Source organism: Muntiacus reevesi, chromosome 2 (assembly GCF_963930625.1).
Source record: "Muntiacus reevesi chromosome 2, mMunRee1.1, whole genome shotgun sequence".
NCBI classification, from domain to species: Eukaryota; Metazoa; Chordata; class Mammalia; order Artiodactyla; family Cervidae; genus Muntiacus; species Muntiacus reevesi.
This window is the reverse complement of record NC_089250.1, coordinates 26,039,788-26,065,396: the sequence shown is the minus strand read 5'-3', so window position 1 is coordinate 26,065,396 and position 25,609 is coordinate 26,039,788. Positions and strand designations below refer to the sequence as shown.

Below are 25,609 nucleotides of genomic sequence, written 5' to 3'. Positions count from 1 at the left end.
GGCTCTCTGAAATCACCCTAAAACAATTCATTCTGTTTGTAAGTAAGTATAAATCAGAAGAAAATATATACAGTAAGCCCCCTACCTATGAACCTTCAAGTTGCGAGCTTTCCAAGATGGGAGCTTGCATCTGATTCCAGCAAAGAACCAGAATCTGTGCCATCACCGTCAGGCATGAGTGAAATTGCAGCTTGCCCTCCATCTCCTACTGCTGATGATCCTTCATCTCCACCTTCTCCCACCTCTTCTCCCTCCTCGTCAGTAACTCTACCTGCCTGTTCACTTAATGCCAACCCCTGTATGCCTCCTGTACCGTACTGCTGTATTTTTCAAGATACCATACTGTAAGATTTAAAATGTTCTATTTTTGTGCTTGCTTTTATGCTTTATTTGTGTAAAAAGTATTACAAACCTCTTACAGTACAGAACTAGACAGCTAACTGTGTTAATTGGGTGCCTAAGCTAACTTTGATGGACTTACGAACAGAATGCACTTACTTACAAACACAATCTTGGAATGGAATTTGTTTGTATGTAGGGGTCACACAGAGTCAGACACGACTGAAGTGACTTAGCAGTAGCAGGGGACTTACTATAAATTATATTTTATATCATATTTCCCAGGTTACAAATAAAACTTTAACAGATCTGGAATTGTGGGGCATATGCCAATATTAAAAATTAAAATAGGGTGTACTCTAAAAAAAAAGTTTGCCACAGGATGCTATCAGTGAGAAACCTTAAATTACTGAAATAATTCATTAAACTCAGTCAGTAAAAGTTGATTTGAAGCAAATACCATGATGTACTTTTCTTGCATAGAAAATGACTCCAAAATGAACCAACCCAAGATGAATATGTATAAAACTCCATTTGGTACAAAAATAAATATTCAGATCTTTATTACTTATAAATGACAGAGATGCCAAATTTACACAATAACAACTTCAACTCTTTTTCAGATCAGTTTGCTAAATCTTTATTATGTTTTCTGTGCTTTTACACTGAAATGTAAATAGCTCCTAAAATAGTCATGAAAGCCTAGTCTTTAGAAATGTTTCCTACAGTAATTAGTCAATTTGTAGGCACGAAGATCTGTTTTAAACAGTGGACTCTGGAAACTTCACTTGACGCAAATTGAATCTGAGTATTCTTTTTTAGGATTCCATAAACGTACAACTGCCCCGATGTGACACCCTCACTGTGTCATCAGACGTTTTTTAGGAGTTCAGTTTTGAATGGAAGATAATAAAACTCACAGTTCTCCAGAGCTGCATGATTCGAAATGTGGCTCTTGTCAATCTGGTGTTCAGTTGCCACAGAAGAAAATTCAATGTTTCCAACGTTCAAGATTGCAGCCAGTATACTGTAAATACTTCCAAGTTGCTGAAATACGACATGGAAAGGTTAGCAGCTCTCTCACCTTGAGAATGGCAGAGCAGTAACTGTGGCTGCAGACAGACCAGGGAACTCTCCAGGCTCCCACATAACAAGGTCATCCCACGGACGATGATGCTGAACTAAGAGAAGCCACCTGGCTTCCCTGGTCCTCTCATTCTATTCAAATCATCAACGCTGGCTCAATTACGATGCTCAAGAACCATACCTTTTCATACATGTTGAATGAAGACAACTAGGTACCAAATTATTGTTTTTAAATTATTATGAAATGACTAACTAAAAGGGACTTTTATGCCCCTCCCATTCTGAATAAAACCAACTTTTAAAAATAAAATGTTTCATAGAAATTCACCACTTTGTGTGATGCTTTACAACATTTTAAAATTTACTTCACAAATATTATTTGGTCATAGTGGAAGCCACAACTGATAATCCAAAGAAAATGTACTATATTGTGATCTTAGACTGTCATAAAAAATATAAGGAAAATTAAAGCAGGGGAAAAAAGGCATTCTCATCTTCGACAAAAGACATATGACTGTGCAAAGGGAGACAAATAAAATTCCTGTCATGACATTATAAAAATTGCCTCTAAATGAGTTGACTCATAAAACTATTAATCATTTATTTTAAAGCTATGGCAAGAAAATGGTGTAGAGAATCACGTGTTTTTAAAAGTTTTAGAGTTTTCTAATTTGTGCTATTTTTAGAGAATATTTTATTTTGACTTGCCTGTCAATTTGCCTGGCGTGTGCTGAATCACAAATGTACAAATAAACTAAATCCCAGGGATATTTAAAGGGACACATACACCATGGGTGCTGTCAACACCAATCAGAGAAAGACGAGGACAGAGAGAGAAAGAAACACGGAGAGAGAGAGAGAAACGTTCTCTCTATTGGAAAGTCACCAAAATTGTGAAAGGCAGCAAGCTGTGCTTAGAGGATATGAAAATCAAGCCATTTAATTTTACTTTGCAAGCTGCCTCTTTTCAAGATGAAGTTGAAGCAGCTATGGACAAAGGACATATCCAAAAAAGCCAGTGAGATGACATTAAAAAGTCAGGAGTGGGATAAAAAGGAAGTGAACACCCACTCAGTTTAACTCCACTCTGTCCCATCCAGGACAGTCTGTCTTGTTAACTCCTAGAGGCTCTGCTTCCAGGTGGGAGACCAGCAACTTCTAGGAGGGTAACCTTGAACTGGACTAAAAATCTTCAAAAATATTTAGCAGTGATTGTGCTTCAGCTCCAGAAACAGATGTTATATTTTCCTTCCTCCTAAGCTGTGTGTTTGGATATTCAATAAACACTGACTATGTTTAAGCTGAAACCTGCAGTTTTACATAAATGAATTATATTTGTCACTAGATGCTGACTGCTAGACTCATTTCCTTGTAATGTGACTAAACTTTGCTCTGCCAGGTAACGGAAAGCAGTTGAGGCAAATATAAGTGAAACATTGCCTCTAATGATTCAGACTTAGAAGTAAACAAACCAACAAACCAACTAAAACTTATACCCTGCTTCTAAGATAGCAACCTCTGGGGGATAGAACTGGTAAAAAGATAAGTTCCTCCCATGATGCAAAGCAGGAAAGAGAGCTAAAAAGAAGTCCAGCTCTGGGTTGGCGGCAGGAGCTGCTTGTTGGGTGGATGACATGCTTCCACTCTGGAGGATGCTCTGAGATCCAATTAACCTCTTCTGTTTCCCCCTAACCAGGCAACCAACAGAGCCAGACCACAGTCCAAAGGGGCCTCAACCACTAGCTACATTCATATTATGACCAATAATTGGAGACAAGAATGGACGCTACTTTTTTCTTTAATCACTGCATCCTCTTCTGCTTTAAGAGTCAGGATACCCTCTAGTGCTTAAACTGACTTGTCTCCATACTTACAAGCTGTGGGTGATGGCACAGTTCTGGGGAGGTTAGGGAGAGGTAAGGGGCATCCCAGGTGGAGCTAGTGGTAAAGAACCTGACTGCCAATTCAGGAAACACAAGAGATGCAGGTTCGATCCCTGGGTAAGGAAGATTTCTTGGAGGAAGAAATGGAAACCCACTTCAGTATTCTTGCCTGAAGAATCTTATGGATAGAGAAGCCTGGCGGGCTACAGTCCATGGGGTCACAAAGAATTGGACTAAACCTGGAACAGGGTGGGCATGTGGAATCACCCAGAATGTCTCTCATGGCTTGTCTGAAATCTCTGGGTGGCAGCCATATGTCACTTGGAATATGGCTGTAACTCATGCCTTCCCAGTCACAGACTTCCTCTCCCAGAACTGAACCACCTGTAAACACACTAATTTCACTAGTAACAAAAATGTCTATTTTATTAGGAAATCTGTTTATCAGGATCATCTCTAACTCCAAATGTTCAGGTCAGATCAGTACTGTTCCCAAAAGGTAGTCTGGGAAGGTTAACACCACAGTTTTTAGTGTCATGATGTCCACCACCTAGACCTCATGGCTACAAAAGGGCACAAATCACACCACTCTTCACATGAGATATCTACAGTGAGTTGTCTAAGCTTAGTACTCTCTCAATTGTTCAATCCATTCTGTCCTCATCGTTTTTGTCCCAAATCTCCAGCAAAGGCTGTAATTGATCAAGCAAACTGTCCTGTCCTTACATATCAATCTAATCACTCTTGTTAACCTTGGCTGCTACTTCTGCTTATTCTCCTCCTCCACCCTTCCTCCTTCTTTTTCTTTGTGAGGGTACAGTAGAAGAATGAGATTTATGCACTGGTCCTTTAAAAACCATGCATCTGTTGCACCCGTAGAAAGTTCTTCATTTTGACACATTACAGCTAAGAGCAAACTCAGCAAGCTTCCCTAAAAACCCTCAGAAATCTAAAAAATGAATTCTTTTTTCCATTTCATAGGCTAAAAACTATTGAATGCATCAACAGAGAGAAAGTCTCCAATCATCTCCTTTCTGGCTAGAGACCACAGAAACACTGTTTCCTGATTTGTGCTGCAGTTTATAGAGTGGACAGCCAAAGTTCCAGGCAGGGTCCATGAATCTACAGAAAGAATGAATTATCCAAAATAAATATGGCTGAGCTGGAGCCTCTACTTCCAAACCAAAAAGCTACTCAACTTCAGCCCAAGGCTTCCTGTGAGTAAAGTAAGGATGCATTCAACCCTGGCTTGTCAATGAGTCTACAGTATGTTTTCCTCTTACCCATTTACCTCTTAATCTTCTGACAAAAACTGAAAACTCTTTGGGAAAGTCATGATAATGATTCTTCTCTGGTCCCCAGAGGAGTTATTCCTCCTTGGCTGATCCTGAAAACAGTCTTCCAGGTCCCCTACGGCTCCTACAGCTCTCCCTCACCCCTTCCCATAACAGGCCCATTCACCTAGAAACATAGAAGCAAAGTATTTCAGAACTCAAGGGGGACTCTAAATTCTGGGGCTGTAAAAGCAGCCTGGTAGGGAGTGCACCCTCCCCCCCCCACATCACATCTGAATTCCTCTTGGTTATGGAGAAAGTCCATACCAGAAAATTTAACTCTAAAAGTTGAAACATTTCCTGATGGAGAAGGATTATCTTGATTTACCTAAACCTCTTTTGAAGAGAAGGCCCTAATTTCAAGTTAGAAAAAGAAAAGCCATTCCTGTGTCCTTCTCCAACCTCATCAAGTTGGCAGAGATCACACCCCATTCCCTAAGGTCACAGTTCTTAAAAATACATCCCCTCAGGTCTACAGCTAAGATACCCAAGGTGAAGTCAAAGACTTTCCAAAAGAAGTCAAGACTGGGGAACTACCTGTCATCAGAGCTGCCAACAGAAGAGGCTCTGCATTTGAGAAAATGCACTTAGCAGCAAACTTTGCCCTATGCAGAGAACAGGTACAGCGCGGTTCTTTTGTTTGTTTAGATTTTTTTGATGTGGGCCATTTTAAAAATCTTTATTTGATTTGTTACAATATTGTTTCTGTTTTATCTTTTTGGTTCTTTGGCCTCAAGGCATGTAAGAGCTTAGAGTCCTAGTGAGGGATGGAACTCATACACTGCGTTGGAAGGTGAAGTCTTAACTACTGGATGGCCAGGGAAGTCCCCTGGTACAGCTCTGAAATAATTACTTGGGGGTGAGCACATGTATCAAACGGATGAAAGGCTACTGTTGACAACCTTCCATTTTAGAAGGGAGTCAGCAGTTCCTGACAAACATGCTACAAAATTAGATTCAATAATATCACTGCACATAATTTGAATGATTCTCGTCACGTTTCACTTCCATCAGCATCTCTACATTTTATATCCTGCTGATAAAACTTTCCAAATTTTTGGAAAAGAATTAGCTATTATTTTTAGCTCAGGCTCTTAGTAGAGATTTGATAACTGAAAAATTTCAGTAAACTTCTTAAGCAGATACATGAACAGTTTCAAGTTGTAGGAGTGTCATTTATGAAAATGAAATTAAAATCCAACAAATTGCACACTACTTTCCTGCAAGAGTTCATCTAAAAGCCTGATTCACATTCATAGTGAAGTATTCTTCTTATCTAAGAACCGAGTCAACATAGCAAACAGTAAGCTGCTAAGAGCAGAGTCTGAATGCTTCTCTAAAAGCCTTCAGGAGTCCCTATTAAACAAGATACTTCATTACAAAAATTTTAAAAATACAACCTAGGACACAGAAAGAAATCTTTATTACTCAAGGATAAATTCATAGCCTTAAATGCTTTCATTATTAAATAAGGAACGTGAATAGAGAAACTAAGCATTCTCTTTAAAAAAGAAAACAAGAAACCAAATTCATACATTAATAAAAAACATTTTTAAATAAAAATCTATAATACAAATAATGTGCTTCAAAAGGCACCGTCAAGAAAATAAAAAACAACAAAAGAGAAAATTTTTGCAAATCATGTAAGACACTTGTATCTACAACACAATTCTTACAATTGAATTATAAAAAGAACTTAATTAAAAAATCAGCAAAGAATGTGAACAGGTGCCTCTTTAAAGAAGATATATAAATGAAAAATGACCAACAAGTGCACGAAATAGAACCTCAACATCATAAACCTTTAGGGAAATGTAAATCAAACCCATAGTGACACACTATATCACACCCACAAGAGTGGCTAGAACCAGATAATAGTAAGTACTGGGGAAGATGGAGAGAAGCCCCAACCTCCCTACTGAATTGAAAAACAGTGCAGCTGCTTACAGTCTGGTAAGTTCCTCAAAAGGTTAAAAACAGTGTTGCTCTGTAACCTGGCTCTTCCATTCCTCAGTATTCACCAAAGAGAAGCAAAAGCTCATGTTACATAAAAGCTTGGACATGGATGATCACAGCAGCATGATTCATAATAGCCGAAAAATGGCACCGACCCAAATGCCGATCACATGATGAGTGGATAAATAACATGAGGTGTATAAACACAATGCAACGGCACACCTCAATGAAAGGCAGTGAAATACAGACACATGCTGCAACATGGATGGGCCCTGAAGACATCATGTCAAACGAGAGAAGCTGATCACCAAGGGTGACACCATGCATCACTCAAGTCATGTGAAATGTACAGAATAAGCAGATCGAGGGTGATAGAAGCAGAGGTGGGGTGGGAATGAGGAGGAACTGCCAATCACGAGCAGGTTTCCTTGCAGGTAAAAATTTAGAACATAAAAATATTCTCAAAGTGATTATGGAGAAGGATGCACACCTCTGTGGCTGTACTGAGTCATTAAAAAGTACAGGTTTAAATGGCTGACTTGTACAGTATGTGATTAACATCTTAATAAAGCTGTAAGAAGAAAACACTGCACTAAAAAAAGTGTGACGTGATCACATTTATGTATTTACATAAAATTTTATATATATGCGGGAGAGGTAAATATATATAAAATAAAAGATTAAGAACAAAACCAAGTTCAATTATATCTCAAGACCACAGTTTCCTCAAGTATGAGATAAAAATGATAATCATTATTTCATAAGGTTATTTCAGTAATTTAAAAAATTATCCATGCAACGCACTGAGCACAATGTCTGGCATGTGGACCACTCTATAAATGCTAACTCTTACCATGAGTGATGACAAAAAGACACTTAAAGGTTTAAAAGTCTTCCATACTCACCTCCATTGTAAAACCGATGACTTTGAAACACTGCTCAATTAATTCATATTGGGATTTATAGAAACTATTATTCATCATGTCCTGTATTGTTCTGATGTGGTCATTCTGCAGGTATCTGGGGGTGGGGGGGAAATCCCAAAGAATAGGTACGAATCTAAAATTTAGTGAAAAGTAGAAATATTATTTTTAGAAGTTCAAGCTGCTGGTTTACCTGGGAGGCTTGTCTTCTGGCAGTTTATAATGGGCTAATTTCTTCTTTTCAGCTAAACCAGTATAGATGTAATAAAAAATATGAAAGTTTTTTTCTCCACTGAAAAGATATTCAGGAAGGTGGTTAGTAAGAACACTTATTAACTGCTAAAGTTTTTTGATGATATAATTATCAGAACAACTGTGAGTGCCACAGAGGGTTTCCTGGAATACTGGATTTTGGCTTTCTGCGGTTGCGACTGTCTTTAGTATTTTCAACAGCAACTGTCATTGAATTATAGACTCTGCTAAGCGCTTTGTTTGAATCATTCGGTACATACTTGTGTGCCCACCAGGCATTTTCTAAGCAATGGGGATACAGCAGGAGCAAACAGTCAAAATGCCCTGACTTCTTAAAGTTTACATGCCAGTGGGAACAAAGTAATAATGAATAGAGCATACCCGGTGGTGGTGAGTGCTACATGATCTTAGTCACCTGCCTTAACCCCCTCATTTCACGTACAAAGAAACTGATGCTTAGAGGGGACACTAACCTCCCCTCAGGTCACAGAGTTGATGGCCAAACTGGATTTCACCAGGGCTGTTTGACTCCAAAGCCCATGTCATCAACCACCTCTCTACCCTGTCTTTCTGGGGCTCAGTTTTCTCTCTTGCAAGAGAAATCTGTTGCTCATGAATCTCAAGTTCTCTGCGGTTCTCTGTACAATCAGCATTTCCAAGGCTCTATAATAGCACAATTAAGGAATGTGGTTACAATGGGGTGTTGAAGACCTACTGCTCAGAAAAAAAATATTTCTTCCAAACTATGAAAGCTCATGGACAAGGCACCTGGTCACCCAAAAGCTCTGATGAAGATGTACAATGAAATTAATGTTGTTTTCATGCCCACTAACACAGCATCCACTCTGCAGTTCATGAATCAAGAAGTAATGCTGACTTTCAAGTCTTTTTATTTAAGAAATATATTTTGTAAGGCTATGCCTGCCATAGGTAGTGAGTGATTCCTTTGATGAATCTGGGTAAAGTCAATTGAAAACCTTCTGGAAAGGACTCACCATTCTAGATTTCATTAGGAATATTCATGACTCATGGGAAGAAGCCAAATAATCAAAATTAACAGGAATTTGGAAGAAGTTGATTCTGACCCTCATGAATGACTGAGGGGTTCCAGACTTCAGTGGAGGAAGTAACTGCATATGAGGCAGAAATAGCAAGAGAACGAGAATTAGAAGTGGAGAGAACGAGAATTAGAAGTGGAGCCTGAAGATGTGATGGAATTGTTACAGTCTCATGATAAAACTGGAATGGCTAGAGAGTTGCTTCTTATGGATGAGCAAAGAAAGTGGTTTCTTAAGATGGAATCTACTGGTGAAGATGCTGTGAAGATTGTTGAAATGGCAACAAAAGATTTAGAATGTGACATAAAGGGAGTTGATAAAACAGCAACAGGGTTTGAGAGGACTGACTCCAGTGTTGAAAGAAGTTCCACTGTGGGCAAAAAGGTATCAAACAGCATCACAGGCCACAGAGGAATTATTCATGAAAGGAACAGTCAGTCAAAGAGGCAAACTTCATTGGTAATAAGTTGCCACAGACACCTCAATCTTCAGCAGCTACCAACTTGATCCATCAGCAGCTATCAATATGGAGGCAAGATCCTCTCCCAGACGAAAAATTAAAACTGGCTGAAGGAAATCAGCCCTGAATATTCACTGGAAGGACTGATGCTGAAGCTCTAATACTTTGGCCAGCTGATGTGAAGAACTGATTTGCTGGAAAACAACTAACGAATGTCGAGAAAGGTTGAAGGCAGGAGGAGAAGGGGCAATAGAGGATGAGATGGTTGGATGGCGTCACTGACTCGATGGACATGAGTTTGAGCAAGCTTCAGGAGTTGGTGATGAATAGGGAAGTCTGGTGTGCCGCAGTCCATGGGGGTGGCAAAGAGTCAGACAGGACTGAATGACTGACCTGAAGGCTCAGATGATGGCTAGCAGGTTTTAGCAATAAAACATTTTAAATTAAGATATGTGTACTTTTTTTAGACATAATGCCACTACACACATAATAAACTACAACATATTGTAAAGGTAACTTTTGTATGCACCAAGAGACTGAAAAATTCATGTGACTTGCTTTTCTGTGATATTCACCTTATTGCAGTGGGCTGGAACCAAAGCCACAAATATGTCCAAAGTATGCTTGTATTCAATTGAATTTGAGGTGAAAGCAGGTTGTTGGAAATGAAAATATGATCTTGGGACACAGCAAGACACACATCTTCTGCTGTCAATCACATAGAGCTATCCATTGAGGTCATGATGTCAGAAGAAATTGCTAAGCCTGAGAATATTCAGAGAAAGAAACACTCCAAGAACAAACTTTTGATAGGTACACATTTTGGGAATGGATGGATGAATCTAAGTCAGAGAGAAAAAACTCAGAGATGAGTTCAGTCATAAAAGCGAAGACAGGTGAGCGTTTCAAGAAAAGGGGCGTCCGCAGGCTCAGATGCTGACATGAGGATGGCCACACCCTTTAGAGCTGACTGTGTTCATACCTTCTACGCCTCTACCGTCATTTGTGGCAGTCATCAGTAACGCTTTGATGAACAAGAGTGTTGTACACGAGCAAGGTTGGAACAAAACTGAAAGTTCATTTCTGATCTTTTTTTACCACAAAATAACAAAACTCCTCTAAGACAGGCACAGCATATAATTTAGTTTGCTTTGTTCTAATGAAATCACATTGATTGCTCTATGTGTCATACCTTTAACACTTAAATGATGCTGTGCACAATTAGCAGAATGACTCATAAATGTAGACACACACAATTGGTAGTGTTCTTGTTAATTATCAGTTTACGTTTACTGAGGACTGTAATTTGATAAGACCTGGAGGTGATATAGGAAATATACTGACCTTCAGTAGATAAACAATTAGAGAATTAAAGGAACAGGAAAAAAAGATTACCCATCTCATGGGTATCTCCAAAGATTACCCAACCTCATGTCCTGCCTTAACCACATCAAGAAGGGACAGCTCATATGATTAGTGATACCCAGGTCAGAATGGCCTGGGGGCAAACCCCAGGGCTCAGCAAGTCACCAGATAAGGCAGCTGACCTTGAACAATGCAGGTTTGAACTTCATGTGTCTATTTACATGGATAATATGAATTATGGAAAATTATAGGCAAATTTTTCCAATATAAAAAAAAATGTGTGTAGAATATCTTGTGCAAGATGAAGTGGAGAACTTATCTTTACCCAGGCATACAGGGGGTGGTGACACTTAACATAAAATTAACCATGTGTTACTTTTCTTACTATTTTATCACTCTGCTCTCAATTACATGACCATGCAGCATGCCTCTCTCTCATAACTGGAGAAATTGCATATCAGCCTGTCATCACCAAGCGTTTTTTTTTTTTAATGTACCAATGTTTCCAATACTGTATGAAGAATATGACTGTAATACTGTCTGCCCTAATTTTTTTTTGGAAAAGTTAAAAATTGCTTAATTTTTTATTCCTGGTACCACTACCACAATTTACAGGGCAATATACCTGATGTAATGAAAAGAAAAAGACAAAGCTATAACAGATAAAAGACCTCAGGAATGTACATCTAATTGACACTACATTGCATTAATCAATAGCTGCACTTTTTTGCAAACTGTGGCTATGACAGTCCTGTACAAGAAGGGTTTCCTGTTTAAGCTGCAGTAACTTTTCTGACTATGGATCATTGTTCCTTCTGTGGCAGATTTTTACAGTTCCTCTAACGCATTTGGGACGACTTTCTCAAAGTAACCTTCAGCTTTCCTGACAACTTCTCGCTCTCTCTCCTGCTAAAAACTGTAGCCCTTTTCTTCTGAGTTTTTAGAACCTTCTGCTACCATATCCACCACTTCCACCACCAGATCCATAACCACCACCATAGGGACTGCCCGAGCTTCTTCCACCAAAACTACCCCCTTTCATGGGTCCATAATTTGACTGCTGTTGTCCACTATAATTTCCAAAATCATTACAGTTTCCACCACCACCATAGTTACCTCCAAAATTTCCTCCTTCATTGTAATCATCATATCCTCCACCACCGCCACCATATCCACCACCTTGGTTTCCATATCCTGGTCCACCACCACTGTAACCTCCTCTACTACTATAACCAGGACCACCACCATAGTTGCCACCATCACCTCCAAATCCATTGTATCCATCATCACCTCCTCCGTAACATCATCCTCTGTAACTCCCTCAGCTGCCACCACCTCCACCACCATAGCCTCCTTTTCCACCAAAGTTTCCACCACGGCCAAAGTTACCTCCACCACCTCCAAAGTTTCCTCCACGACCCATAAAGTTGCCAGATCCACCTCCACAACCTCTTTGTGATCCAGCAGATTGCATTTCTTGTTTAGAAAGGGCCTTTTTTACTTCACAATTATGCCCATTAATAGTGTGGTATTTCTGAACAACAATTTTATCAACTGTATCATGATCATCAAAAGTTACAAAAGCAAATCCTCTCTTTTTTCCACTCTGCCTGTCTTCCATAACTTCTATGCTTTCAATCTTGCCATACTTTTCAAAGTAGTCTCTCAAATTATATTCTTCTGTATCTTCTTTAATACCACCAACAAAAATTTTCTTCACTGTTAGATGGGCACCAGGCTTTACAGAATCCTCTCTAGAAACAGCTCTCTCTGGCTCCACTACACGCACATCAACCTCGTGTGGCCGAGCACACATTGCTGCATCCACTTCTTCCACACAAGAGTAAGTCACAAAACCAAAGCCCCTGGAACGTTTTGTCTGGGGGTCTCTCATCACCACACAATCTGTAAGGGTGCCCCATTTCTCAAAATGTTCTCTTAAGCTATCATCTGCAGTTTCAAAGCTCAGACCACCAATGAACAGCTTTCTCAACTGCTCTGGTTCCTTGGGATCATGACCCTCTATTCTGAGACTGGACTCGCCTCTTCCAACTCGAGTTCAATATGGGACCGAGAGCCTAATATTTTTAAGATTCTTAAAAAGAATAAGATTCATTCACTAGTATATCAGCTAGGCTACTGTGAAGCAATCAGTAAATATGAAGTTATTTTTCACATTATCTTTTCCTTTTTGATGTCCAGTGTTAGGATAACATTGAAAATATCATCTAAGACAATACTGATATAGGTATTGAGAGATGATTCATCTTATAAAGAGACAACATGAACTTCACAGCATCAGTAGATACAGTACAGTACTTTCAATATATTTTCTCTTCCTTATAGTTTTCTTAAGAACATTTTCTTTCCTCTAGCTTGTCTTATTGTAAGACTCAGTACATATACTTTAACAAAATACACATTAATTGGCTGGTTATCGGTAAGGCTTCTGGTTCACAGTAGACTATTACCAGCTACGTTTGGGGAAAGTCAAAGCTATTTGTAAATTTTTGACTGCAAGGGCAGTTGGCACCCCTTAACCTCACAGTGTTCAAGGGTCACTGTATTCTCTGGCCTACCCCTACTGTAGACCCACTAAGGCTTCCTCAGGGTCCCCCACAGATACTGAGGGTGGACCACATTCCTTCAGGCAGCGGCTCCCAAGAGGCGGCAACCCTCCACAGTCCTAGTTCTCAGCAGGCTCTGCGGTGTGGGCCCCCCTTCTGCCCTACAGACCCAGGGCTGGGATGATGTCACAGCACTGCCAGTCTGTGCGTATCTCACCATTTATTCTGGGTTTTTCCAGCCCTCTCCTCTGCAAACAGTCCTCTCAGTTAGACCCTTTGAACTGGTTCTTTCCTTTCAGATCCTGACTGACAGGGTGTATCATCTTGTAAAGGACCTACTAAGAATTCTTCTATTACATCTCTGATACTTTCACTTTAAAACATCATAAAAAAGCTTCTCTAGTATTTAAAAATGAAATTCAAACTAAGTAAAAGAAAAAAATAAATGTAAAAAACCTGGAAAATGAAAAAATTATAAGGCAATGTTCTTGAATTATAACTGAGATGTATTTTGACCTGGAATACTTTTCCCCAATAAACAATGTAAACTAAAGTCATTTAGGCCAGCTGAAAATAAGCTTACTTTCTTCATAGTATGCCTAAAATATGACCCTTATTGTGCTGTTTTCTAGACTATATGGTGCAATAGTCCAATAAACATGAATGACATTATTTTTATGACAGTAAATTTGAAGGTATTTATAGTAAATACTTATATCGCATGCCTGCTTAGTCGCTCAGTCATGTCAGACTCTCTGCGGCCCCATGGACTGTAGCCCTCCAGGCTCCTCTGTGCATGGGATTCTCCAGGCAAGAATATTAGAGTAGGTTGCCATTCCCTTCTCCAAGGGATCTTCCAGACCCAGGGATCTACCTGGGTCTTCTGTTTTGCAGGTAGATTCTTTATTGTCTGAGCCACCAGGGAAGCCCAAATACTTAAAGGCATTTATATTAAATTCTATTGTACCTAAATTCCTGGGAATTTAACATACAACACATAACTACGACAATGTAGATAATTCAAAATAAAACCAACACGCACTACCATGTGTAATACAGACAGCTAGTGGGAAGCTGCTGTATAGCACAGGGAGCCGAGCGCAGTGCTCCCTGAGGACCCAGAGGGGTGGGACGGGGGCTGGAGAGGAGGCTCAGGAGGGAGCGGATACATGTACGCATAAAGCTGGTTCACTGCATTGTGAAGCAGAATCCATTTCTGCTGTATTAACAGAAACCAATACAGTGTTGTAAAGCACTTATATTCCAATTAAAAAATAAATTAATTTAAAAAGTAAAAGCAGATAAAATCCATGAGATCTTATTAAAAAAAAGAAAAGAAAAATGGAAAACTCGAAATTGTCACAACTTTTAAAAAAACACCAGGGTACAAATTCAATGCTATGATTATAGTTTTTTCATTAGAACAACAAACAAAGGTGGTTTGGGATCATGAAGACAGAAGATAAATTTTGTCATTCAGCTACAAACTGCCAAAAGGAACTTGCTCAACCTGAACATACCAGAACATCATGTTGGTGGCTTAATCAGAAGGTAAGGAAAAGAACACTACAATAAAACCCCTTCCTGAATCCTTTTTTTTTGGGGGGGGGAATCCCTTGTGTATAAACACTGGGGAGAATATAATCAATACAAAGATCTATTTATATATACCAACATTTAAAAGAAAAAATAAGTTATTTCTAATTAAATTTCACATCTGTTTTGTGTAGAGAAGTATATTCTCCTCTACTTAAGAAATCACTCTAATTTATCCTGTTAGTACTTCTATGATGGGCTTAGGCTTTCTATCTGTTTTTATAAATTTAGGTTATTTACTAACTCTTTTAGGGCTTCTCTGGTGGCTCAGTGGTAAAGAAACTGCCTTCCAATGCAAGAGACGTGGGTTTGATCCCTGGATCGGAAGATCCCCTGGGGAAGGAAATGGCAACCCACTCCAGTATTATTGCCTGGGAAATCCCATGGACAGAGGAACCTGGAGGGCTACCATCCAGGTTCAGAAACAATTTAATGACTAAAACAACAACTAACTCCTCTACTGGATATAACCTATAAGAGAGTAAGATAGTGCTGAGGGATCTCTGTTTCCAATAGGCAATGCCTCATACATAGCAGATGATGAGCAAACTTTTGTTGAATTTTTGCTACATGAGTAAGACACTTTATTATTAAAACAAAAGCATCATCTTGGCTTACGTTTCCCAGATAATAGGAACTAGGTGACATGAACTTACCTAGCTTGATGGATAACTCGGGATTTCTCCAGCAGGTATTCAGAGATCTGTGCTCCCACGACAGCTCCAGAAGGGGTAAATTTCATTTCTAAGTATTTTCCAAATCGACTGGAATTGTCATTTATAATAGTGCAGGCATTGCCAAATGCTTCCACCAAATTGTTCACTTGTAAAATCTTCTCTTGCAGGGTTTTGTTATTAGCCTACAGAAAATGTCAAGGTGTTAAAAAAAAAAAAGTAAAATTTTATTTTTGTATGAAATGAAAGGTCTCTTTGATAAGCACTTTATGTAGATGTAAACATACAAGAACATGTTCTTGGTTTGTTGCCAGATGTTACAACCCCATTTAAAAAATTTAAGGTAAAATTACATAGAGTGAGATTCACCCTTTATATGGTTCTGAAAGTTTCTACAAACACATGCAATCATATGAATCCCACTATGATTCACATACAGAAAAATCCAATAACCTCCAAACTTGTCTCATTGTTCCGCAGTCAATCCGTCCCTCCACCCTCAACCCCCAACAATCACTGACATGTTTCATGTTTTAAATTTGCAAGAATAACACAGAAAGTGAACCATGTGGTATGTAGTATTCTTAATCTGGTTTCTCTGACTTAGCCTAGGGAACTTGAGATTTATCCAAATCTCATCCAGTGAGCTTTATTGCTTTGTATCAGGGTCCATTCCTTTCTGTTGCTGAGTAATATTCCACTGAATGGATATACCATTGTTTCTTTATTCATTTCCTAGTTCCCTTGTTTCCTCTTCTTGGAGATTATGAATAAAGCTGATATAAATTATCTATAGTTTTTTGTATGAACATGGGTTTTTATATCACTTGGGTAAATATCTAGGAGTAGAATTGTATAATGAGTATGATTAGACTTTCTAAGAAGCTTCTGCACTGTTTTCCCAACAGTGCAGAGGCTGTACCATCTTGCATTCTCAGTAGCAATGTTAAGAGAGTTTCATTCAGTTCCTCTACATCCTTGTCAGCACTTAGCATCCTTATCAGACTTCTAAAAAATATTTTAGCCATTTTTATGGTATTTCATGGTGGTTTTAATTTGCATTTCCCTAATGACTACTGGGTTGAGCATCCTATTTTCATTTGCTTTTGGCCATTTATATATATCTTTGGTAAAATGACTAGTCATTTTTTTGTTTCTTTTTTGTTATTTGAGTTCTTACTTTGGAATTTTTAAGAGTTTTTAAATATATATTCTGAATACAAGTCTTTTATTAGATATGTGACTTGCAGATAGTTTCTCTGAGTCTATAGCTTATATTTCATTTTCTTAACAGTGTCATTCAGCGAACAGGATGTTTCTAATTTTGGTGAAATCAAATTTATCAAAAGCTTTTTATGTTGCATCTAACAACTCTTTGCCTGACCCTGAAGAACAAAGTTAACTGACAATTTTCTTCTAGAAATTTTAGTTTTTGGTTTAATCTTTTGTCTATGATCCATTTGAAGTTAATTTTTTATAGTTTGTGAGGCCTAATGTAAAGTTCAATATTTTTGTATGGGCATACACCATTTGTTAAAAGATTATCATTAACTGATCTTTGCACTTTAGTTGCAAATCAATAAGCCACACGTGCAGATTCAGTTCAGTTGCTCAGTCACGTCCAACTCTTTGCGACTCCATGGACTCCATGGAAGCAGCACACCAGGCTTCCCCGTCCATCAACTCCCAGAGTTTTCAAACTCAAGTCCATCAAGTCAGTGATGCCATCCAACCATCTCATCCTCTGTTGTCCCCTTCTCCTTCTGCCTTCAATCTTTCCCAGCATCAGGGTCTTTTCCAATGAATCAGTTCTTCACATCAGGTGGCCAAAGTATTGGAGCTTCAGCAATACTTAAACAGTACTGTGTAGATTACTTTATTCCTTTGATCTGTATGCCATCTTTTCTTCAATAACACACTGTCCTGACTATTACAGTTTTATAGTGACTCTTGAAATCAGGTAGTATTTGTTAATTCTCCAACTTTGTTCTTTTTCAAAACTGATTATTACAGTTCCTTTGCCTTTTCCACATAAATTTTGATTCAACTTCTCAGTTTCTAAAATATAAAATCCTGCTGGGATTTTTACTGTAAATGACAGTGAATCTACAGATCAATTTGTAGAGAACTGATATCTTAATAATATTGAATCTTTTAATCCATGAACATGTCATATCTCTCCTATTGTTCAAGTCTTCTTTGATTTCTTTTATCAATTTTTCTATTTTTCAGCAGACAAATCTTGCACATGGTTTGTAAGATATAGATTTAAATAGTTCATGCTTTTATGGTGGTAATATAAATGATATATTTAAATTTCTAACTGATCAGTTTTGGTATGTATAATTAATTTCTGTATACTGACTCCCCTTCAACTTGCTAGTAACAAAAGAAGAGGAAGTAAAGAAAGGATTCAGTGAATATATTAGGGCCAGAAAGAGAGAAAATTACATTTATAAAACCTTGTCTACTAAGACTGAGAAAAGTTAGAATTTGCTCAAAAAAAAATATGCTTCTTATACTTTTTGTTATATTTTACACTCACGAAGGACAACAAATGTATTATAATTTCTGGGCATTATTAAATGTGGTAGTTCATAGATGTTAACTTCATCAATTAAATTAAATTCTGAACTATAACAAATATTTCTGTTAGGATAGAGAAAGATACTAAATTATACCTTTCCAAGCACTGTCAGCTGCTGAACTAAGAGATGAGCACTTTCAGTTTTTCCAGCACCACTTTCTCCAGAAATAACAATGCACTGTGTAGTGAGAAAAAGGACTGGTAAGAACACTTCATCCTCACAATATTCAATGGACACACAAGAAACTAAGAGGAGAATTTCTAAGAACATGAGCTTCTCCTTACCTGATCTGAACTGTATGTTACCATAGACTGGTATCCTAAGTCAGCCATGGCAAAAATGTGAGGAGGATTGGCAGCTCTCTTTGCTCCAATATACAACTTGGAATGCTAGAAGTTAAAAAGAACATGTGCTATAGGGTTTTGGTTTCTGTTTAAACCCTGTTTATTTACAGATAGAGCACTAATTTTTAAAGCAACAGGTCCATCAAATACCTGCAAAGCATTACTAAACCACCAAAACATTAATACATATTACATATACACATACATGCACAAATAATGCATAATTATGTAAAATAAAAGTTTGATATAAAACAACAGGGAAAAATGACATGATATAATATGACATAACATGGTCAGTGGTATTTAAATGAAGACTCTTTTGGAAGTGAATAACACTTCCAAAGCAGAACTTAACGTTTCCAAATGCAATAATTTATTTTATTTAAATGTTTCTTTTGGCCATGGGGCATGTAGGCTCTTAGTTACCCTGCCAGTGATCAAACCCTTGCTCCCTGCACTGGAAGTACAGAGTCTCAACCATTGTACCACCAAGGAAATCCCTATAATTTCTTTAAATAAGCAATTTAATAAGACAATTAGGTATCATTTTGTGAATTATTCCTTAGATATAATAATATGATATACAAGTACTACTTTTTTCCTTTCATATCATTTATTAATAACATACAGTTTTTCATTTGATTTGCCCAAGATTGCATAGCTAAGTTTTAGCAGAATAGGCACTCAAGCCCAAATCTTCTAAAACTTTTGTCAATGTTCAAAATGCATTATTCTTCTAACTCTTAAAATGGTAGAAGCTAAGAGAATTATATATTTTCACACAAAAAATTATATTAAGCACAGTATGAAAATACTATTCTAGAGTACTACACAAATAACTAGAAGAGTATGGACCCAACTAAATATACAGCACGCACACAAAATAAATAATAAAAAGCCTAGCTTAACTCCAGAATATTAATCTATATTTAAACATTAGGGGTTGAATATTAAATAACTATACACTTAAATTCATAAAATATACCACCTGATATTAAAAAATCAATCAAAGATTGATGTACCCCATCAATGTACCTCAATGTTCACTGCAGCCCTACTTACAGTAGCTAGAATATGGAAGCAACCTAGATGTCCACTGACAGATAAATGGATAAAAAAGCTGTGGTACATAGATACAATGGAATATTACTCAACCATAAAAAGGAATGCATTTGAATCAGTTCTAATGAGGTGGATGAACCTAGAGCCTATTATACAGGATGAAATAAGTCAGAAAGAGAAAGATAAATATCATATCCTAACATAGACACATGGAATCTAGAAAGATGGTACTGATGAATTTATTTGCAGGGCAGCAATGGAGAAACAGACATAGAGAACAGACTTACAGACTTACAGACTTATAAGTCTTAAGGGAGGACTTATCAGACTTATAGGGAGGAGGGAAGGGAGAGGGTGAGATGTATGGAGAGAGTAACATGGAAACTTACATTACCATATGTAAAATAGACAGCCAATGGGAATTTGCCATATGTCTCAGGGAACTCAAATAGGGGCTCTGTAACAACTGAGGGGGGCAGGATGGTGAGGGAGATGGGAGAGAGGTTCAAGAAGGAGGGGGCATTATGGCTGATTCATGTGGATATTTGGCAGAAAACAACAAAATTCTGTAAAACAATTGATCTTCAATTAAAAAATAAATTAATTTTAAAAAATCAATCCATATGTCAATAGGAATTTTTAAACTCATAATGCTGAGTTTATAGCCACTAAGCATATAGTATCTATATATACAATGTAATTTTACTTTTGATTCTCTCATACTTGATAGACGTTACATCTACATATTTTAGGCATCTGTTTATTGATATGATGCTTAGTGTGAACCAGTTACCAATTACCAATAATTTAAAGAAATAACATATCTCACACAAAGACCACAAACTGCATCCAGATATATTAGTCTTCTCTAATTCTATATTTTAACAATAATTATGTAACTACTGAGCTTCCCAACTGATTTGGCCACCTGATGTGAAGAACTGATTCATTGGAAGAGACCCTGATGCTGGGAAAGATTGAAGGCAGGAGGAGAAGGGGACGACAGAGGATGAGATGGCTGGATGGCATCACCGACTTGATGGACGTGAGTCTGAGCAAGCTCCAGGAGCTGGTGATCGACAGGGAGGCCTGACGTGCTGCAGTCCACAGTCACAGTCGGACATGACTGAGCAACTAAACTGAACTGAACTGGGCTTCCCGGATGGCGCTGGTGGTAAAGAGCCTGCCTGCCAGTGCAGGAGACTTAAGAGACTGGGTTCGATCCCTGGGTCACGAAGATTCCCTGGAGTAGGAAAAGACAATCCATCCCAGTATTCCTCCCTAGAGAATCCCAAGGACAGAGGACCCTAGTGGGCTACAGTTCATGGGGTCACTAAGAGTCAGACATGACTGAAGTGACTTAGCACTGCGCATTTAACTATTATTTATTTATTGGTGCTGCAGGGGCTGCTGAGAGCTATTTTCTGTTCAGAACCATGTGCATGTGGCCACTACTCAAAGGTTCTAAAAAGTTTTTGAAAGTTCAACCTGCAGTTATCTTGGTCATTGTTGTGATCAATGATTTCTTTGGCTACCCAGCACAACATGTGGGATATTAGCTGCCTGCTCAGGGATCAAACCCATTCTCCCTGCAGGGGAAATGTAGAGTCTTAACCACTGACCACCAGGAAATCCCTTAACTGTTTATTCAAAGGACTAGCTAAAATTTTATTTAGCATCATTTGGTGGTGGTTTAGTCGCTGTCATGTCCAACTCTTGCAACCCCATGGGCTGTAGCCCACCAGGATCCTCTGTCCATGGGGTTCTCAAGGCAAGAATACTAGAGTGGGTTGCCATTTCCTTCTCCATCGTTTAAATTAATTTAAATATCTAAAGAATATAATTTTTGTACAAAGTAAGAAAATACAAGTCATACCACATACCTCTGCCGAATAAATATCCAGACTCTGAAATGGGTTAAGAGCAATGAGTATGTCTCCCACATACATGTAGATATGATCTCTGGAGTAACACTTCTCAAGTTGCTCTGAGACTGTATTCTATAATGAAATAAAAATAATTTCTTTCTCTTAAAAAATCATTGATGGTCAATGATCATTTTTAAAATAAATGATGATAAATAAATAAAACATCTGGAATCTGGAACAGGATCAGAAAGAAAAAGGTCTATTGAGAGTAAGAAGTATAACCTCAGGTCACCAACTATTTTATCCTTTGATGGGTATTTTCTTTTCTTTCAAAAGACATAGAAGAATGTCACTGCAATCTGTGTTTTCCATAGAACACATTAAGTTACAGGGATTATAAATACACAATGCTTTCAAGGAAATAAGTAAATGCAGTAGATGAAGTAAAGAGAAAGAACACTACAATAGAGAAAGGAAGATATAGTGAATGTGATTTGATTCCAAATCAAGGTTAGTCAAGGGCTCTGTGAAATGTCTTGGTCCTTCACTAAAATATTTGGCTTTGAAACAGAGTAAAAAGTATAGAGAAGTATATGGAATCAATTTTAATAGTGCCAGGAATCATCATTTATAGTATATGACACAAAAACAAAAGTTCTTATATACTTCGGTCAAAAAAGAAACACACACACACAAAATACACTTAATAGAAACAAACCCAGTGTTCAATATGAAGGTTGGCCACATGATTAGCAAAGTCTTCTTTATAATCCACAAGCCTAGGAATTCACATCATTGGAAAATGTGATACACAAAGATTCATAAAGGTGTTGTCAAACCTCTGACTTGCAAACACTATTTGATTATGAGATGTTTGACATTCTGAAGAGAGATTATTCTGATGAAGCACTTGAGTTGTTTATGCAACCCTAAATTTACCAAATGACTACTTCTGTTCAGAAAATGCCTTCTGATTTCTTGCATTTTTAAGCAAAATGCTCAGGTACGCCTCAGAAGTATTAAAAAATAAAAATCTGTGGATCAGGCAGGATGGTGATTCCAACCTTTTGCTGAAAAGGAGTCTTTTATTTTTCTAATGATGTGATTATATGAAATGAAAGGAGATGAGGAAAAAGAGGCTGAGACCATAATTTACTGGTTTGGACTTACACCTTCACAAGAGATGTGTGAAACATTTCTGAGGTCATCGGGACAAGGAATTTCAAGCAGAATTCATTTCCTAAAAGGTGGACTCTGTGATCCCATAAGGGGTTCACAGACCATGGTAAAGATGGGCTCTTGAGTACCTAAGAGGCTTTATTTTTTGGGTCCTGCCATTGAATGTTAAACAGATGAGGGAAAGGAGGGACTGTGCCAGATGGTGGAAAGAAAAAAAAGTGAAAATCCCTTAGTTGTGTCCAATTCTATGTGACCTCATGGACTGTAGTCCACTCCTCTGTCCATGGAATTTTCCAGGCAGGATACTGGAGTGGGTAGTCATTCCCTTCTCCAAGGGATCTTCCTGACTCAGGGATTGAACTCAGATCTCCAGCACTGCAAGCAGATTCTTTACCGTCTTAACCACCAGAGAAGCCAAATGGTGGGGTAAAAGGCAAATGGTTTTCTGATTACAGTAAATCATTCTTTTGAGACTCTTGAAGAAAACTCAGGACTGTAATCTAAACAACTCAAGCTTGTGGGATCTAGCATCTTTGTGATTTGAGTGTAAAACATAAGAAGAAGTTGACACCGGGCTGGGGAGATCTGGAAATGTGAGTTATGCACAGAAAAACAGAACAGGAGAGAGGACCAGGAAACTAAAAGAAGAAGAAAGCATGAAACCTACAGATGCCATTCAAAGAACCTCCTGCTCAAATCACTTCTATAAATTTTTAAAAATAGATAGAAGGCTTAATTAAACCGAGTTTCTTACCTCATCCAGAACTTCCAGAGTTGCTAAATCATCTACATCCTTGAGACTGGAAATTAAAGGTTTGCTGAAGTTATTTTTCTTGGTGTAAAGACGTTCATGTCTGAGGAACGATGAAAAGGAAAATCTTTCTGATTTGAGAACTTATTACTGATCACACTAAAGTCAAATTTAGATACTAAGAAGCTAAAAAACCTCCATAAAGCTTATTTACTTAAATTTGACAATAACAACTTACCAGAAAACAGCCTCATATATTTTATGTTTTCTCCTCTCCACTGGGAAAATGCAACACATCAAACTTACTTCATGGATGATCAGAGGAGTTCATTATTTCCATCAAGAGCTATCCGAAATATTTTTATTTATTTTATTTATTGGCTGCATTGCACAGCATGTGGGATCTCAGTTCCCTGACCAGGGATCAAACCTGCACCTCCTGCATTGGAAGCACAGTCTTAACTGCTTCCATTGGAAGCACTGTCTTAACTGCTGGACATCCAGGTAAGTCCCTATCTTACATATAATATTCTTTAACATTTTCTCTAAATTCCAATGTGTGATTTAATCCGTTACAAAGTGATGAGTTGGGAGATTTGCATTCATTAGATTTCCATTTTTGTCTGAGGTAGTGTTAGGTCACTGGTGGTCAAGAAATGATAATTTTAAAAATTATTGCTCAGCAGAATTTAAGGGAAATACAAAATAAGCCATACTGGGGACTTTCAAAAGGTAAAATGCATATATATAGAAGATTGAGTTCAGGTACAAGGAAGTGTATTTTCAAAGTGAAACATTTCAGTTATTCTGATAACGGCATAAAAGATCTGGATTTGACATGAGGTCTGGAGAAGTTGCTGAGGTAAACACAAGGGTCTGTTTTGATTCTTCTAGACATGAACGCATCATCCTCTTACTTACAGTGGAACTACATTTTCAGTATTTTTGGACAGATTGTTAAGCATTTGAATTTGTTCAACAGTAAAAGGGGAAGGAATACATAGATTATGAAGGATAGTAAGAATCATACCATTTCTTCACCAAACTATAATGGTTTCTCAGAGAATCAGAGCTTCCCTCATAGTCCAATTGGTAAAGAATCTGCCTGCAATGCAGGGGACCTGGGTTCAATTCCTGGGTCAGGAAGAGCCCCTGGAGAAGGAAATGGCAACCCACTCCAGTATTCTTGCCTGGAGAATCCCATGGACAGAGGAGCCTGGCAGGCTACAGCTCACGGGGTTGCAAGAGTCAGACAGGACTTAGCAACTAAACCACCACCACCACCAGAGAATTAAGCCATTATTGATAATTGTCCCCCCTCTATCTATGGCCAGATGCCCATTCTGTGCACTAGATTCCATCTCCTCTCACTCACTCAAAGTCATCACTATCGATAGGTCCTCTTTTACTCTTCTTCTTGTTGTTTAGTCACTATATCACATCCAACTCTTTCATGACCCCCATGGACTGTAGCCCGCCAGGCTCCTCTGTCCATGGAATTTTCCAGGCAAGAATATTGGAGTGGGTTGCCATTTCCTTCTCCAGGGGAATATTCTGTAGTATAACTTAAAAATTCCTTGGTATGGAATTCATGGACCTTCAGAGGCTTGCTGCAAACTTTCCAGCACTCTTAGAATATTCCCTAAGATGCACCATTATTTTCAAGATCTTGTGCTTTGTTCATTTTGTTTCCTCTGCCTGGAATGAATTTCCTGCTATGTCTGGCAAAATTCTATTTATCATGCAAAGTCAGGCTCAAATATCACCCTTGCTGTGAAGCTGTTGTAGGATTTTCCAGGGAAAATGCATCACAGAAGAATTAGGTATATTCCCCTTCTCGCCAGGCTGGGAGAAACTTGTGGGCAGAGACCAAGCATTGTATCAAGAATACAAAAGTGTAAACATACATTTGGGGGCTTGAGTTGCAATGTTGAGCCCCATCAAACCGGCGGGTGTGAAAAAGATAGTATCACTTAGTGACCAGTCCTGCATCCTTCCCTGTTGATTCACATCCCAATTCTGAGAAGTCTTTGAACAGTAAAGTCAGTTTAGGCACCAAAACTTATCTGACCTACCACCTTTCTCACCTCTTGCCCCAATGCACACACTATTCACAGAATTTGATTCGGTGCTTCAGTTTTACTGGAAACTTTTACCTGAGAGTGGGGAGGCTGGCAGGCTGATACCTGATGGGGAAAGGGGGGAAAGGCATGCCTAAGATCTGGACTCATGGATAGACCCTTCAGCTGAAAGAGAGGGAGAGATAGTGGTCCAGGGTGAGGCAGGACTCCAGGCACCACGGGAAGCCAGTGGAATATTTTAAT

The 25,609-nt window shown here is 38.3% G+C and overlaps 2 protein-coding genes across 2 annotated transcripts in view; both read right to left on the bottom strand.

The window, feature by feature from the left end:
* MYO3A (myosin IIIA) overlaps nucleotides 1-25,609 on the bottom strand; it is a 167,248-nt gene that overhangs the window by 76,461 nt on the left and 65,178 nt on the right. Inside the window, exons 9-16 of the mRNA XM_065919145.1 lie at nucleotides 23,289-23,388; nucleotides 21,371-21,487; nucleotides 18,366-18,470; nucleotides 18,175-18,258; nucleotides 15,476-15,678; nucleotides 7,715-7,813; nucleotides 7,504-7,618; nucleotides 1,260-1,386 (exon numbers count right to left, since the gene is read on the bottom strand). Coding sequence (XP_065775217.1) covers nucleotides 1,260-1,386; nucleotides 7,504-7,618; nucleotides 7,715-7,813; nucleotides 15,476-15,678; nucleotides 18,175-18,258; nucleotides 18,366-18,470; nucleotides 21,371-21,487; nucleotides 23,289-23,388 — 950 coding nt within the window. The remainder of the gene's footprint in view (nucleotides 1-1,259; nucleotides 1,387-7,503; nucleotides 7,619-7,714; nucleotides 7,814-15,475; nucleotides 15,679-18,174; nucleotides 18,259-18,365; nucleotides 18,471-21,370; nucleotides 21,488-23,288; nucleotides 23,389-25,609) is intronic.
* Nucleotides 11,362-12,683, bottom strand: LOC136157803 (heterogeneous nuclear ribonucleoprotein A3-like). Its single transcript, XM_065919571.1, is given in 1 exon segment — nucleotides 11,362-12,683. A coding segment is annotated over 1 exon segment (954 nt). The 5' UTR covers nucleotides 12,551-12,683; the 3' UTR covers nucleotides 11,362-11,596.